Source organism: Macadamia integrifolia, chromosome 8 (assembly GCF_013358625.1).
Source record: "Macadamia integrifolia cultivar HAES 741 chromosome 8, SCU_Mint_v3, whole genome shotgun sequence".
Lineage (NCBI taxonomy): Eukaryota > Viridiplantae > Streptophyta > Magnoliopsida > Proteales > Proteaceae > Macadamia > Macadamia integrifolia.
The window spans coordinates 10,502,315-10,517,337 of record NC_056564.1 but is presented as its reverse complement, the minus strand read 5'-3'; the positions used below and the strand labels follow the sequence as shown (position 1 = coordinate 10,517,337).

Below are 15,023 nucleotides of genomic sequence, written 5' to 3'. Positions count from 1 at the left end.
TGATGTCAATGTCCCCTTCTGTACTATTTACATTTTAAGAAAGGGAAAAGAATTGATTTATTCTTATTAAGTCGTTTCACTTAATTCCACGCAATGCTTTATTCATTTAAGGACTTCAAGTCTGGTTGGGTTGGGAAATTGATAAATTTTGAATTAAGTTGAGCTCAAACTCGAAGAAGATTTGGAACTAGATTTATCATAATGGATGAGTATGAGAGTAATGGAGAGACTAGACCAGATTAGATATTAAGTACCAGGGTGACATCAAGGTATCATAGTTGGAGCGTCCTGTGTGGCCTTGTGATATTTCCTAAACTTTCCTCATCAGCTAAAGCCAAACTCAATTGTCTATAAAGAAATGGAGCAAATAAATAAATTAAAGCTCTGCATATATATGTGACGAGAGGTGTTGGGAACATAGAAAAGGTTTTAAAGTTCTGAGAGAACTCTATAAATTCGAACAACAAATATCCATATGCGTTTAGGAAGACAGATCTAAACCACCAGATTCAGTAATCTCATGAAGCCTAACTTTTCTAGCCAACGCATGCGCCTGTCTGAAGCATTCCCAACACATGAATAAACATACAATCCTCCAATCGTTTCAGTAATTTTTTTTTTTTTACGGGAATCTTTTCAGTTAGTTAAATACATTAAAACATCTCCATGGCCAACCAGAGAAATCCTCCACCTTAAGCAATTGAAACAACTCAAGACAATCGGAGAAGATAACAGCACTCTTCAGTCCACTTTTATTGAATTAGGATCAAGGCTTCTATTAATCCTTTTGAGTTCTGCTTACCCTGTTCCCGCTGCTGCTGCGGTTGTTCCTGCATAAAATGGAACCATTATAGCTGCCCATCCTGATTTGGACGAGGCTTTGTGAAAGCTGAAAGCTGCAATTAGTAATGAAGAAATGTGGTAATTCCTTGATAGAAGCGGTAAGTAGGTATTGGAAGGATATTTTGGCGAATATACTAAAACCCTATAGAGGTTTATGAACCCTAGGATGGTGTGGTGAACGTTCATGCCTAGTACATGAAAAGTTTCTCCTAAATGACTAGTCAAAATTACCACATGCCACAACTAGATGTGTCGGCCTTGTCTATAGATTTAATTCCATACCATGCAGTCGAGAAAAACCTTTACCTCAGTTTTATCTTTCACATTAAAATGTAAAATACACATGGCTTGACAACCATGTAGTGAGCCTTCCCTTCACCGGGAATTGTTTGCCACATGGCATGAAAGGTTCCTTGACAACCATGAAGAAAGCCTTCTCTTTACGGGGGGCACTTGTTTCGCCACATGGTGTAATCGGATAGGTCCTAAATCATGTGGACAAGGAAACTCCTAGGTCCCCTGTTGACATGTAAAGTTTCAACCCAAAACAAGTCTCTCTTGGCAAGTAGAACCTGAAAATCCAGGACTACACGAGATGCTCAGTTGTTGTTAGAGTACCTACTCGCTGTGGTCATAAACTGGGATGCATGCGAATACCCAAGGGGGGAGGGAATGCATGTAAATAGGCAATTTACTCCTCCAAAACATACATGGCTCTGCCGTACTTTGGTTACTCACCAGAAGGGTTTGACTGTAAGGAACCAGGCACACCGCGAGTCTGAGCTTGTGTCTCCATCATTAGCATCTTTAGAGATATCCTCCGTAGATATTCTGGCTGAAATGAAAAATAAAAAATAAAACATTATATTCATCCAGGATTATAAGTTACAAATGAAAGATCAAAAGAGACTACAATCACAACCCATGGCAACCAACACAAAAAAACAAAGGCAATCCTGCAGCTCCCCCCCTACAGCTTTATTTCTTTGGAAGTGTATGGCGAACTATATGTTCTTGACAGACTCACTCTCAGATCCATAGGTTATCAAGAAGAGGTGGTCTGTCCCTTGTGTAGGAATGAATGTGAACCCTTGTGGCAATTTTGGACGGACTTAAGCTAGCAGTAAAGGAAGATTACAGACTTGTCCACTTTGAAAGTTGGAAACTGATTCCCAGAGTCCGGCTAATTGGCTGAATGATGAAGGGGGATCATCTTGGCCTTGGGAGATGTTCTCTACACTTCCAAAAAGACAAGCGCTCAAAAATCTCTCTCAATATGCTCCATATGTTACGCATCTAGAAAGGCCAACCACGTTGCACATGCAAAGGTTAATAGGGCGTTCAATTTGAAGCTTTCCATTTTGTATTGGGAGTGTATGCCAACATGGCTGAACAACCATATCATGTATACTATTTATGCTCACTATTAACAGATGGGATGGTGAACTGTTAGATTTTAATGCTTTTGGATAAGTTATACTTATTTATTTCTTCTTTGTTTAGACCTTTTTTTTTTTTAATCCTCAATGCAAACAAAGTACTGACGTGAATGAATGGGAAAACAATCAAACTTTTTATTTGTGTAACATGATAATGCTCGAAGCAACCAAATCCACAAAGGTTGATAGAAACAAAAGAGGAAGTCCATGAATGGAAAGCAAGTAGCAATGCAGGAAATATGTCACAAAGAGAAGAAACCATTTGACTATTAAGATAATAGAAGTACCTGGCTTGCAGAAGCAGTGTAAATCTTCTCTTCAAATCTTACAGCAATTTTCTCAAGTTCTTGTAACCCTTCTGTGCTAGAAATTGTAAGGTGTCTCATTAAAGTCCCCTTTCTGTGCATGTGAAACACTGAATTATAGCAAATTGTTGAATACTAAGGGTTATGAAGCTCTTTTATTTTATTTTATTTTTCCAGGGATAGGCAACATCAAAATAAATAAAGCTATTATAATCCCTATTCCCTATTACAGAGTCAGGAAAAAAAAAAGGTAATGTAGAGTAGGAGTCAAAGAAGCTCATATAATGAACACTATGGGTGGGTCATGAAATTCCAGAGCTACAAAATCATAAATAACATCAAACAGGCCACATGATGAGTAGCCCCTGAATAACATTATGGCAGTTCGAATTTTTCAATATAGGCAAGCTTGAAAATAGATTTGGGCTCACCTGCATTCTCTCACAGATATTGTCTATACCAATACTACAGATCCCACACTTCCAAAGAATGCCAAGCTAGCTTAGGAAATGCTTATGCCAGCCACATATATGCAAATGAAGGTGTCAACACGAACCTTGCCAAGACATAAGAATTTTTAATTGCCAGATCATGCATACTTACATGGTTAAGGAAACAAAACAAATGAGAATTTTAATGAATTTTCCAAACTATTTCATTTTTGCTCCGATGCTTTTAGGATTCAGGAAATAATTATATTAGCTAAGGAATGATTACAAAAGCCAACTCTACCACACCTCCAGAAAGGACTTCACTCATAATATAGCAAGGATACTCAACCAGTTCATACTCTGTTAACTAGAGGCAGACTTAGCAACAAAGTTCGCCATATTGTTTGCCTCACCTAGGTATAGAAAAAAAAATATATATATATATATATATATTTGCATCTTCAGGACAGAAAATCCATCACATGAATTTGCGCATTCTGAAAGTAAGGCCATAAAACATATTGACAGAATACCTAAAGATAGCAGAGGGTGAATTGACAGGAGATCTTAAGATAGCAGAGGGTGAATTGACAGGAGATCTTAAGATAGCAGAGGGTAAATTGACAGAAGAACTTAAAATAGCAGAAGGTGAATGTGATTGCACCAAACTCATCCAAATTTACACTCAACTCTATCAATAGCAGAAGAAAATATATAAAGCAACTTAACTCTAGAAGAAACATAATAAGGAAATGGTCTACCGATGCGAAACCCTACATGTATCAACCAACAACTGATAACAGAAAGGAGAAGATGTTTTGCTTTCTGCCGTAGTGCCGTTCTATTCTAATCAAGGACAGTTTAAAATTTAAAAAAACAAAAACAGAGCAAATACAAAACCCCCACAGGGAGATGGAAACCGGTAGATTCCCTAGCAACAACATCTCACGACATGCATCAATAAGAAAACCTTACATTTTATTCACAATCCTCCTCCGAGCACTAGGTAGAATATGACTTCTCCAATTGCTGATATCCATGCTGGGCTCCCCTTGAGCAGGATTCTTATTTTTCATTACTGAACTTCTAACAACTACCCAAACAACAGAAAAACACACTTAAATTCAAGCACCAAAATACATACACAAAACCCAGAAAAAAATTTGCTGAAATCACGTGCAAACACTAGATAAAACGCAAGAAAGAATAGGTAAAGGCATGATCGCAGGAAGGCCTGATGAATAAATCGTTCACTAAGCTGTTCGGGACGAGAGGTCTAGACGAACAAAACTCACTAAAAATATTATAAAAAACAAAACCTTCAAAGAAGCATAAAAAGGACAACTGTCAAAAGAAGAGATGAAATTTCAACCTGAAAATACCTCAAAACTTTATCTCCTTTCTCCTGGGTAGATTTCCTTCTCCTTCAAGTCTATAAGAATCCACGAAAACCAACTAGCTCTGGAACAAAAACCCCTTTCCCTGAGAATCTCACAAAGCGTCAAGGAAGACTCTCTCGGGTACGAACGAGTCAAAGACTAATAAAAACGTCCGAATCCGGATACTCTTCCCCGCGTAAAGGAGTTACTCTCCAACTACCCTTCATATCCGCCATGTGTCGTACCGATTGGAGTACTTTCCCTCCCAGTCCCAAGTCCTAATACTCATTTTATTGAGAAACGAACCGAGGACCAGGGTTTAAAAACAGGAATCGGAGAGGCCGATTCCAGTGCAGATTGGAATTGGCCCCAAGGACCCTAGAATCGACTATTTGGTCTGAAAATCCATGGATTCAGGGAAATCTTGGTGGGAATATTCCTATTTGGAACTGCTGAAATCGGGATCGGTCCCAACTAATACAGAATTGAACCGACTGATTCCCGATCCGATTCACCGATTTTGAAACCCTGGAGGCCACTGTTTGTGAAGAAGCAGAGCAGAACTCAATTATGATGCAGTTAACTATTTTACAGATCAAATAGTCAAATACTGTCTATTTCGACGTTCTGCATAGGAGGAGCTTCCTCATTTTCTGGGTGATCGCGGAAAATTGTAAGAAGCTACAATGGCAATTTCCCAATTTGCTGAAGTGAGTTAACGATGACAATACCAATAATTCCTTCCTCTCCCTCTCTCTGAGCACTGTGACCTTCACACATTGGAGCAGCTTTGCCGTACAATAAGGTATTCTTCTTTGACAAAATGAGAATTGCAAATCCATTGGATGTTATATGGCATAAGAATTTGCTTCAATTTACTTTTGAATTGTTTGGGTTCAACAACACATAATCTGCCGTTGCATTAAAACTCAATTTTTGCAACATATGTAGGGCATTTTAAGGTTTGATTCTGCCCTTCAGAGATTGTCCATTAATGCTGCAGTTCTTGTTCCTTGATATTGTCCTCTTGGGCTGTTTTCTTTCATCAAACAGCTATAGAATCTTTCCTAAAATAAGTACACAATTCTTAGTTTACATTACTTATACGGCTAAAAAGTCAATTTGACCTAAAACATGTTGTCTCTATATTGTCTGAGCGAAAGACTGTAAATGCTGACACCAAACACTTACAATTAGGTTTGGTTAGTTTCTGAGTTGGTGTAGTTTTACTTTTCCCTTTCCCTTGAAGGATATTATGCTGATGGGATTGAGGAACTTAGAGAACATTTATAGAATCCTTTGGCGGTCAAGATTAAGCTTTGAAGACTGTCCTTATATCTTGAAAATTGCTTGATTTTAGCCACATGGAGTGCTGATGTGGCTGATCTGACTGTTGAATTGATAGAGGAGCCATTTGTGCTGGCCAAAGTTTAGGTCCTATCTTCATCATACGGCCACCATGATCGGATTATTTCCACTGTATTTCCTGAATATCACGTTGGCTACCATGTGGTAGATATGGGAACCGACCATACTGAGTTCAACTGAACAATATATTCACCCTAGATGTCAAGTGTTGGATCTCTATAATGTGGCCCCCTGGTCTATGAAACAAACCAGATAATAACAAATGACTAATTTCCCTTCTGCTACAAATTGACCAAGTCCTAATGGTAAAGGCAATCTGCATCAATAAGTAAGCTCATCTCTCTCAACTATCTCTTATTCTCCAATACCAATAGGAACAGAAAGGAAATGTAGGATAGTGTACGAATACATGCACAAATAAAATATATTGTAATACATGCACAAATAGTCAAAGAAATATACGTTACTGTGGTTATTCTCTTTAGTGTCACTTACAATCACATATGAGATTATGATGGTTATGTTAATCACATTTTTTTTAATATTTTACTGAAGGATAATGTTTCTGTCCATCCCCAGATCCTGCAATAGAGGGAGCCTTGTGCACTGGGTACGCCCTTTTTTTATAGTGTTTCTGTCCTGCTTTGAGTGTTTGGACTGTATTGCAGAAGTTTTCTGTTAGTTTTTCCTTCTTCACATAACTTTAGGAGTAAATCTAAATTTTTCTGTTGAGACATCTTACAAGGTGACTTATTTTTTCTACCACAAAGAAAAAATTATCTTTTTTGTCCTCTGATTTGCCATGTTCATATGTCATTCAATGCAAGATCACTCACTTCATTTTAAAATGATGTCATGGCTTCACAAGCATGGTTCGAGACTATGAGTGGGACTCTCCCAGTCTCAAATTGTATCAGACTGAGCAGTCGCTCCACATTGACTCAGGCAATGTGGCTGATTCCTTCCCATTTAAAAATCTGCTTCCATTCTATTCTTCCATCTTCGTGGGCAGTTGAAATTGGAGAACTGGAATCAGACCCTTTCTAGTTTTCTGTTTTGTCTTGGTTTCTAAAACTATGATTTCACGTCTCTGTACTGCAATTACCATAATACTTGGTCTATACAAATTTAGCTATATATATTTGAATTATTTTACTCAGTTCTTTGTGGTAAAACCTATTCTTTGGGAAATTTTCTTTGTTGAAAAAAAAAAAAAAAAGAAGAAGAAGAGTTTACACCTATGGATACCTGGAGGTCATAACTTATAAGTTTTGCCGGTTCTCATTTAATTGCTTTGTTGTTTAGATATACCATTTGGACAAGGCTGGTGAAGTTTGCAACTTAAAATGTGCAGACACATTGACTAGGAAGAAAAATCATAAATGACTTGTCATAATGACAAGTTGATGCTGACAAGTATATGCTTCCTTAGATTAACACAATGTAGAATGATAAAAATCTTTCCTTGCCAGGAGTAGCTACAATCTATTGAGATATGAAACCCTTATGGAAGGAGATAAATCAACTCCTAGGAAAGTTATCCATCTAATATAAAAACATGATAAAGCAAGGCTCATTATATCTATAAGTGTTAACTGTTAGGAAACACTTCTTCCATTTTGAGTGATAATTTCATGTGCAGGTTGATAAAGGGAACAAGTAGGATAAAAGAACGGAGAATGGGGAACGGGGAACGGGGAAACGGGGAAACGGGAACGGGGAACGGGGAACGGGGAACGGGGAACGGGGGTGAGAGAGGAAAGGAGTAGGAAGATTTTTGGTTGCATATGGAAGACAGTAGAGAGGATAAGGAAGAGACGACTAGAAACTATGCTGCAATCCCTCCAGATGCTTTGTTGAAGGCTATTTTTATTGCAAAAGGGATTTTTTGATAGTTTTACTGAATAGAACCCAAACTTAACCATACACCATGTTACATTTTCAGTTCTAACATGCAGACCCTTTGGTAAGGGCATGTTTTGTCCCAACCCAGACTGGGTATTATTAACTGAACATAAATTGAATCTGACCAGTAACTCTATTAGACACTAGAAAACTAGCCATTAGGGGCACACATGTTGGGTCAACCCTTTAGCCAGCCTCATAGTCATTTTTTATTTTAAATCATAAGGACCATTTGTATTTTCTGGAAATGGAATTGTCATGACTCAATTGCCTGGGAATACTTATATGTGTTCCTGGATGGTGTATATTATCCAATAACAACGTCTGGTTGACTAGTCTCAGGCCTTGTAGCATGTAGGCTCCTTGAGCACACCACTCATTTAGCTCTTCAATATGGCTAGAAAACCACATTACCTGGAGATGTGTAAGAATGAAACTCTCTTAATGCCATTGTTGGAGATATTTTTCCATTTGGGGTTATTGGCCACTGTTTTTCTACAATATAGGATAATTTCTTAAGGTTTTCTATTTCTGTATTGTGGGTGTAATTGGATACAACAATCATATGGTGTCCCTCTCCTTCGATTGGAATCTTTAAACGCTCCACATAAAGGGAAACATGAGGGTCATTTACTCTGATTCTAGAGAATCTTAGAGTGGACTTAAGTGTTATTAGTTCATTACGTAACAGGATTTCTTCTCCAAGACTGAGTAGTATTGAGAATTTTCATGAAACAGAAAGTATCTGTTTTGTTGAAACTTATCGGAGTGAGTTTTTTCGTTTAATCACATTGGGACTATAAAATGTATCTTGTCACTAATTTAAGTTTACAACTTTTTCTCTTTCCATCCTAGGTCAAACCATTACCGCTACATCCTTTGTTGCTGTTTTGTGTTAGATGAGCAGTTTTATATAACCCCACTTATATCCATTATCAGCCACAAAAACCTTACAACTCAGTCCCTGATTCATTGAAGCATGAGCTATTTCAAGGATCCTTCATCAATACTAATGGGTTCTGCATTTTGAGCCCTCTTACCTGAGGTTATTTTAGCATGCCACTGCGCCATATGCAAGATCTCTTTACATTTGTAAGGTTGATTGATTTTTCATAGATGAATATAGAGGAGCTCAGTATTTGGGACTTTGTCTGGTTTTACATTGAAGACTGCTTAATGTATAGAGCTTAAAAGGGCTATGTATGCACATTTCCTAAATAGAATTGATTTAGGGGCTTTGAGACATCATAGTTATGGATTTGAACACCTTTTTCGTCTTTGATCGGATCCATGTAGCCGACCCCATTCAATTGAGATTGAGTTGTTGTTGTTGGTAGGTCTTCTGTTAGCATGTCTGAATCAGTGAAAATGTGCACCCAGTGTTTGTTAGACTATCTGCCATGACTATTCCAGTAATCCTCACCCCCAACCCCAATGGAAAGAACCATTGACCATTCTAGGTTGGCCAATCCAATGGAATAATCTGAATTGGAGAGCATTTAGAACCAACTTTCATTTGGAGATCCAAATGACTCTCCTCAACCCCCCCCCCCCAACCTCCTTGGAAAATAGATATTAGAAAACAACATCATACTTTCCATCTTCATATCTTGAGCCTCATCGTTTTACCTTTTAGACAGATCATATTGTTTATCTGTGCATCCTCTCATGTGCAGTTGACTGCAAATAAATTGACCTCCTATATTTCTTTCCTTGTTGCATTATGTGGCTAAACAAGTCACTTCATGCTTCAAGTCAAAATGAAGGTTTGTATGCATCTTGAGAATATGGGGAGCCCTTGTGGGCTTCTTTTGGAATTTTGCAGAGCTGATGTCAATTAAAGATGAGTCTAGAAATGTTTCACTACCTTCTTTTCCATTTTGTCTTTTTAGGAGGTATAAGCACCCATTGCATATTTTGGTTCTCATTGCATATCTAAATGAACAGGCATATATTATTCTCACTTTCTATTCACTGCTGGGCCAGTTAATTTCTACAACCTGCCCTTGGCAAACATGCAGGACCAATTGCCGAATGACGTGGTACTAGAGGATAGACTATTTTAACAAGCTCTAGAAGTTGGAATTAGCATTCTGGTACTTTATATTCATCTAGCTAACTTTAATGTGCATACATTTGATGTTTAGCTGGGAAAAGCCTAATCTGCTGAAACATTTTTGTTTGGTGTGTATCTCTCTAATAAGATCCAATGTCAAAGATATAAGCAAAATTATATTTTGACTACCAAGTTGGACTTCAATAATGACATTAGGTGTATTGATTTCCTTGGTTCTGAATGCACAAGGCAAACAGATTCAGGGATTCATGAAGCTGAATATAAGCTCTAGTGGCTGGGCCTGGTTCTATTTAGGGTCAGCAGAATCAGAATGTATGTGGAAAACAGTGGAAGCTGGCTGATGATGATGATTTAAAAGCAGCCAATGGAGAGAGTAACTGGGGGACTGATCATGGTCTTGGCGTGAAATCAATAAACATTGCTCCTTCAGAATTGTCCAACTCTCTCAGAATTGTCCAACTCTCACTTACAAAATACGGTACTTCTTGGAGCTGCAAAACAACCCTAAAGTACATTGCCAAGAAAAAAAAAGCATTTCCGTCTGCGTCGTCACTCATTTCCTGAAAAATGAAAGGACAGAGACATGGTATACTAGGTTATCATAACAGTGACGAAGACATCAACAATGGAGTCAAGGTTTCTGGTCATTAAATTTATGGGGTTAGTGCATGCACATAGAGTAAGTAAGGAAGAATTTGTATTAAGGTATAGCTTCCAATTGCATATAATAGTGGTTTAAACTCTTATACCCATATTTACTAGTTACTAAGCTCAACTTGTTGAAACAAACTCCAACACTGAAAGTGCCCTATATGGTTCAGAGGGAAATCATGAGTCTGTCTTGCTGCACATTATGCCCCTGAAAAAAAATGGAAGGAATTTTTTTTCTTCTCTTTCCTATTCCTAGACTTTTTCTCCCATCAGAAGTGCTTTTATGTTTACATGTGATTGTATGACATGCTGGCTGCATTGTCTACCATGATTAATTAGGGGCGAGGATTTTTTTCTTCTCTTCTTTATTGTCAATAATTATTGCTAGTCTTGCTTGTTCTTTATAGCACTGCTAAGATCAGTATCAGGCTGTTCATGATCAAACTCCTGAAGGAAAGCAACACAATGACCTTCATGGTCATCTTTATCCTGAATGAATAGAGTTAGACATGTATTTGCATTGTAGTGCAGCAAGCCATGTTGACTAGAAAATCCATATTATTGAGCATTTTGTTGGTGTTGTGTATATGTACTTGAAAATTCAGTATTAGGTTTCTGTTTATATTTTATGATTCAATTGTAAAAAATTGTGCCTGTGTAGGTTTGGCCAGCTTTTGTAGTAAGTTTGATGAATTTTGCTTGTGTTACAGCTCATTTCAATCTGGTGAAGAAATTTATATCCTCATATTGTCACGGAAAATATGTTATGATTTTGCTTTGGTGAACCAGTGTAAGCTGGAGTATAATTATTGTTCTGAACTACTTTTGAAGTTCTTTGTTTTTTCCCCTTCATTTATTTGATTGGCTTTTGTTGTGTATTGCTAGGGTGATGGTGTTCCAAAAGTTTGGATAGTCCATCATATCACACCAAATAGCATGAGGATTGCAATATTTTCATGGGCTTCGGTGTCAGATGATTTGGTGTCACATCTGTCTAAAACCTAGGTTTAAATTATATGACTGCTGTTGTGGAACTGCCAAATATGTTTTCCAACTTCTTGATATTTAATAAAATTTTGTATCTAATAAAGAAAACATTTAGGAACAAAATAATGCATTTATGAACTTTCAACTCAAGTCTGATTCCATTTTTGAGAGTAAAGAGGTTATGATCTAATTGCTGAATAGACCCGCAATATCCACAATCTGGTCCTAATTGAAGGCTCTTCTTTCCCCAAAACTGTTGCTTCATCAATGATAATGTGGGCTGTGGACTGCATTGTTGTTCTTCGTGTAGACTAGCCCTATAATTTGAGCCAAAAGAATTTGATTAAATATTATTTGGCAAGATTTGAGCTCAAATTCTCCTAAACCAAAGCCCCTAGTATTAATCTAAATATTTAATTTGTTATACATTGACTATTACTTTTCAAAAAATAATAATAATAATAATAATAATAGTAATTGAACTTATAGTTCCCCTCCCCATCCACATTTGCAGACACTTATATATCTGTTACTTAGCATTTCTGAGTCAAAATAACTCCTCCATGGACAGCCACATCAACATCAAGGTTCTTCATGTTTTGAATGATTAAATGCAGATCTCATTGGAGAAGCACTAAAGTATGAACAACCTGTGAATTTAATCTGAATCATGTTATACACAGATAATCTGTTAGTGGAGCAATTGGGTTGTACAGTTGCATTTTCTTTGGGTTTTCTGTATCATTTCTACATCATTGTAGAACTAGCCTGGCTCTGGAAAGGCCTCATGATGTCGTTTCTTATTAGGGAAGTATTCGTATTAGATGTATATCTATTTGAATTCAATAAAACGTCTCTGCAGAAATATTCTGTATATTGCAACGACCACAAAGTTGGAGTACTCTCTTGTACTGAAGATTAGAAGGGAAAAAATAATTGATTTATTTCATTTAATTCTAAGCCTTCTGAATGTTTTATTGATTGAGGGCTGCAAGCCCGTTGGGATGGGGAATTGTTAAGTTTTGAACCAAGTTGGGCCTGAGCTTGGTGTGGCTCCGCTTAATTTGGTGGCAAGTTGACCCCAAACACAAGACGAGAGACTTAGATATATCTAAATGGGGAAGCACCTCTTGGCATGGTGGTGGCTGCCAATACAGTAGAGGGCTGGCCTAAAATCCAGGGGGAGGTCATTGTTTCCATTCTCCCCTCCTACATCGGATAGATATACATCCTGCTATTTCCTCCCCCAGCATCCGAATCTGGTCCAACCCTACAGCCCCTTCGCATCTGATGGCTGAGAAGGCCTTCAGGTGTGTGCAAGTACCCCAGCTGTCAGATGTGTGCTGGAGAGGTTGGAGAGGATCCTAATCTCACCCATGGCCACCCTTTCTCGAGTTGGGATGCTAATTTCTAGTGACCTATGGGCTCTTCATGAGTCAACGAGCAGTGAGGTGCGTGAGTATCAGACGGCCGAGAGCACCTAGGCACACGTCTCAAGGGGCTCCCAGCCACCTGATGCTCACTACACCGGTGCAATAGCTGTAAACGATTATCACACGCTCTCGATAAGATCTGATTCCAAAAAAAAAAAGGGGGGAAAAAGATTTATCTAAATGTAAAAGAGTGAGATTAATGAAGAGACTAGACCAGATGAGGAGATATTAAGTGTCGGGTGTATGATATTGATATTTCCCTAGGCAAGGAGAGAGAGTTAGTACCTTTTCAACTAGAAAGCTTTTTGGCTGTAGGGAAGCAAGCAAATGCTAAACAAATAATCAATATGGTCCTATATAATCAAAGATGGAGGATAGGAACGAGTAAAGTCTGAAGGGTATATTTAATGTCGTTTTAAAATCGATAATTATGCTAATCACATTGTTGGTTTTGGTTGGAATGCCATTAATTATGGGAAACACTGAGAGGGCCTTTGCTAAAAGTTGCTGCAACAAAAAGAATAAAGTCTCCCAACAAGTAACCACCTAAAGTTGTTGATTCCACAGTGCAATATTATGTACATGTATTAAAAAAGAGAGTAAAAGAAAAGGCATTTTGATGATTTTGCCTATCCCCTTTTGGGGTTACGAAGAATGATAATGAATGAAGGGGACTAAGGTTGTGTTGTGCGAATTGATTGAGCCATTCAAACAAATAGATGGTCATCAACATTGGAAAGTCACCATCTCCTCCTCCTTACTCCTCAGGCCAAGTTCAAAATCTGTTTCTCAATCAATATGAAAAGACAACCACCTCTCTAGAGTCTAGACCCACCTCCCTCTTTCCCGTCAATCAAGGCGACATAGCTGTCCACCCCCACCCCACCGCCAGGCGCCAGCCCCACCCAGGCACGCACAGTTTCACACACTCACACTCTCACACTCTCACCTCCCCCAAGCAAGTGCATTACATTCATCCTTGGCTTTTCCTAGTTCCTTACCCTTTTAACATGTTAACTAAATCTACGTATATAATACAGCTCAGTGCCCACCGCCCACTGCCCACTGCCCATCTCAACGCCCAAATATTCAAGTCTTGTATAGCCCAAAATTAAAGGTCACTTCAAACCCATGTGTGTCTCTCAGAGAGAGAGAGAGAGAGAGTTCTCACAGGACTCTGGAGAATGAGGAGTCAGTGTCCCCACTTTCTCTCTCTTTTATGTTGGTCGTGGTAATAAATTACAAAGAATACGTTGTGCCCGTATTAAAGAATTAGGTTTGGGCGGTGGGGGAAATGGGAGAGTCTATGTAGTCTCTTAAATCCTGTCATAAGAGTTGACATGTTCGCCTGTTCTACCAGAATCTATCTCGTATGTGTTGTTGGGTATTGGGTCTGCATTAATGTCTCCATGTATTTGCAGAGTTGCAGGAAACAACAACAAAAGGAAATGGTTGAAATTTTTGACGAAAGACTTGCAATGAAATTTATTGCTTAGTTGATATTTGATAAGATTTTACAGAGATGGGGAAAAATAGGTGACATCTGAGGATCTGACCCTTCGTGGTGTTTTGGTGACTTATGGAACTGTAGTGGAAGAAAGAGTTCGGTTTAAAGTTGCAGAAAGATTGCAGGGATTCTGACAATGTAAATTCATACAAGGGTTTCAAATTCAATGAGCGAGTCTGATTTGCAGAAGATTTGGATAAGTTTTTGCGGTAGTTAGATGAAGGATGGCTTTCTTGGAGTTGCATAGAAGTGGCGGGAAAGAGAAATATTTAATCGTTATCCTTTGCTCTGCTTGTCAATTTCATGGATGTTTGAGCGCAAGTGCCATGTGGTGAGCTCAGAAGTCTGCACATGGCTTCGCCAATTTCCACCAATTTCCAAGCTTTGAGGTGCAAATTGATACACGAAGACCTGTGGTTTGATATTTTCAAGGGAATCACCTGCTGAGAAAAACCCACCTGATTGGTTTAAGAGAAAACCATAAAAAAGGACCCAGTTTTTCAGAAGCAACGGGAACCGTGAAGGACTCAAAGGGAGGAACAAGCCTGTAATTTCAAAGCAAGTCTAATAATTACACAAAGAAAATCCTTCTTCCGCCCCCTTCCAACTTGCGCGTTGGGAGCAACAGCCACTTCAGTCAATACCTATTCCCTGAGATCTCCAAGGGAAAACAACTCATCATGAGAATCATTCCTTCT

General features: G+C 38.3%; 1 protein-coding gene and 1 long non-coding RNA gene across 3 annotated transcripts; one reads left to right on the top strand and one right to left on the bottom strand.

Annotated features, from left to right (window-relative positions):
• Positions 1–368: 368 nt before the first annotated feature.
• LOC122085771 (mediator of RNA polymerase II transcription subunit 15a) lies at positions 369–4,566 on the bottom strand. 2 transcript variants are annotated; one of them, XM_042654348.1, is made up of 5 exons: positions 4,391–4,566; positions 3,994–4,111; positions 2,570–2,681; positions 1,582–1,678; positions 369–830 (listed from the first exon to the last, which is right to left on the bottom strand). In XM_042654348.1, the coding sequence occupies exons 2-5, from the start codon at positions 4,092–4,094 to the stop codon at positions 799–801; spliced, it is 342 nt and encodes a 113-aa protein (XP_042510282.1). In that variant the 5' UTR covers positions 4,095–4,111; positions 4,391–4,566; the 3' UTR covers positions 369–798. The 2 variants fall into 2 exon arrangements, with proteins under 2 accessions (XP_042510282.1, XP_042510283.1); XM_042654349.1 differs by having other exon boundaries at positions 4,401–4,566.
• A 326-nt stretch (positions 4,567–4,892) lies between these two features.
• LOC122085773 lies at positions 4,893–11,535 on the top strand. Its single transcript, XR_006142218.1, has 3 exons — positions 4,893–5,202; positions 9,692–11,188; positions 11,284–11,535. It is a non-coding gene; the product is annotated as an uncharacterized LOC122085773 (long non-coding RNA).
• The last annotated feature ends 3,488 nt before the right edge of the window (positions 11,536–15,023 follow it).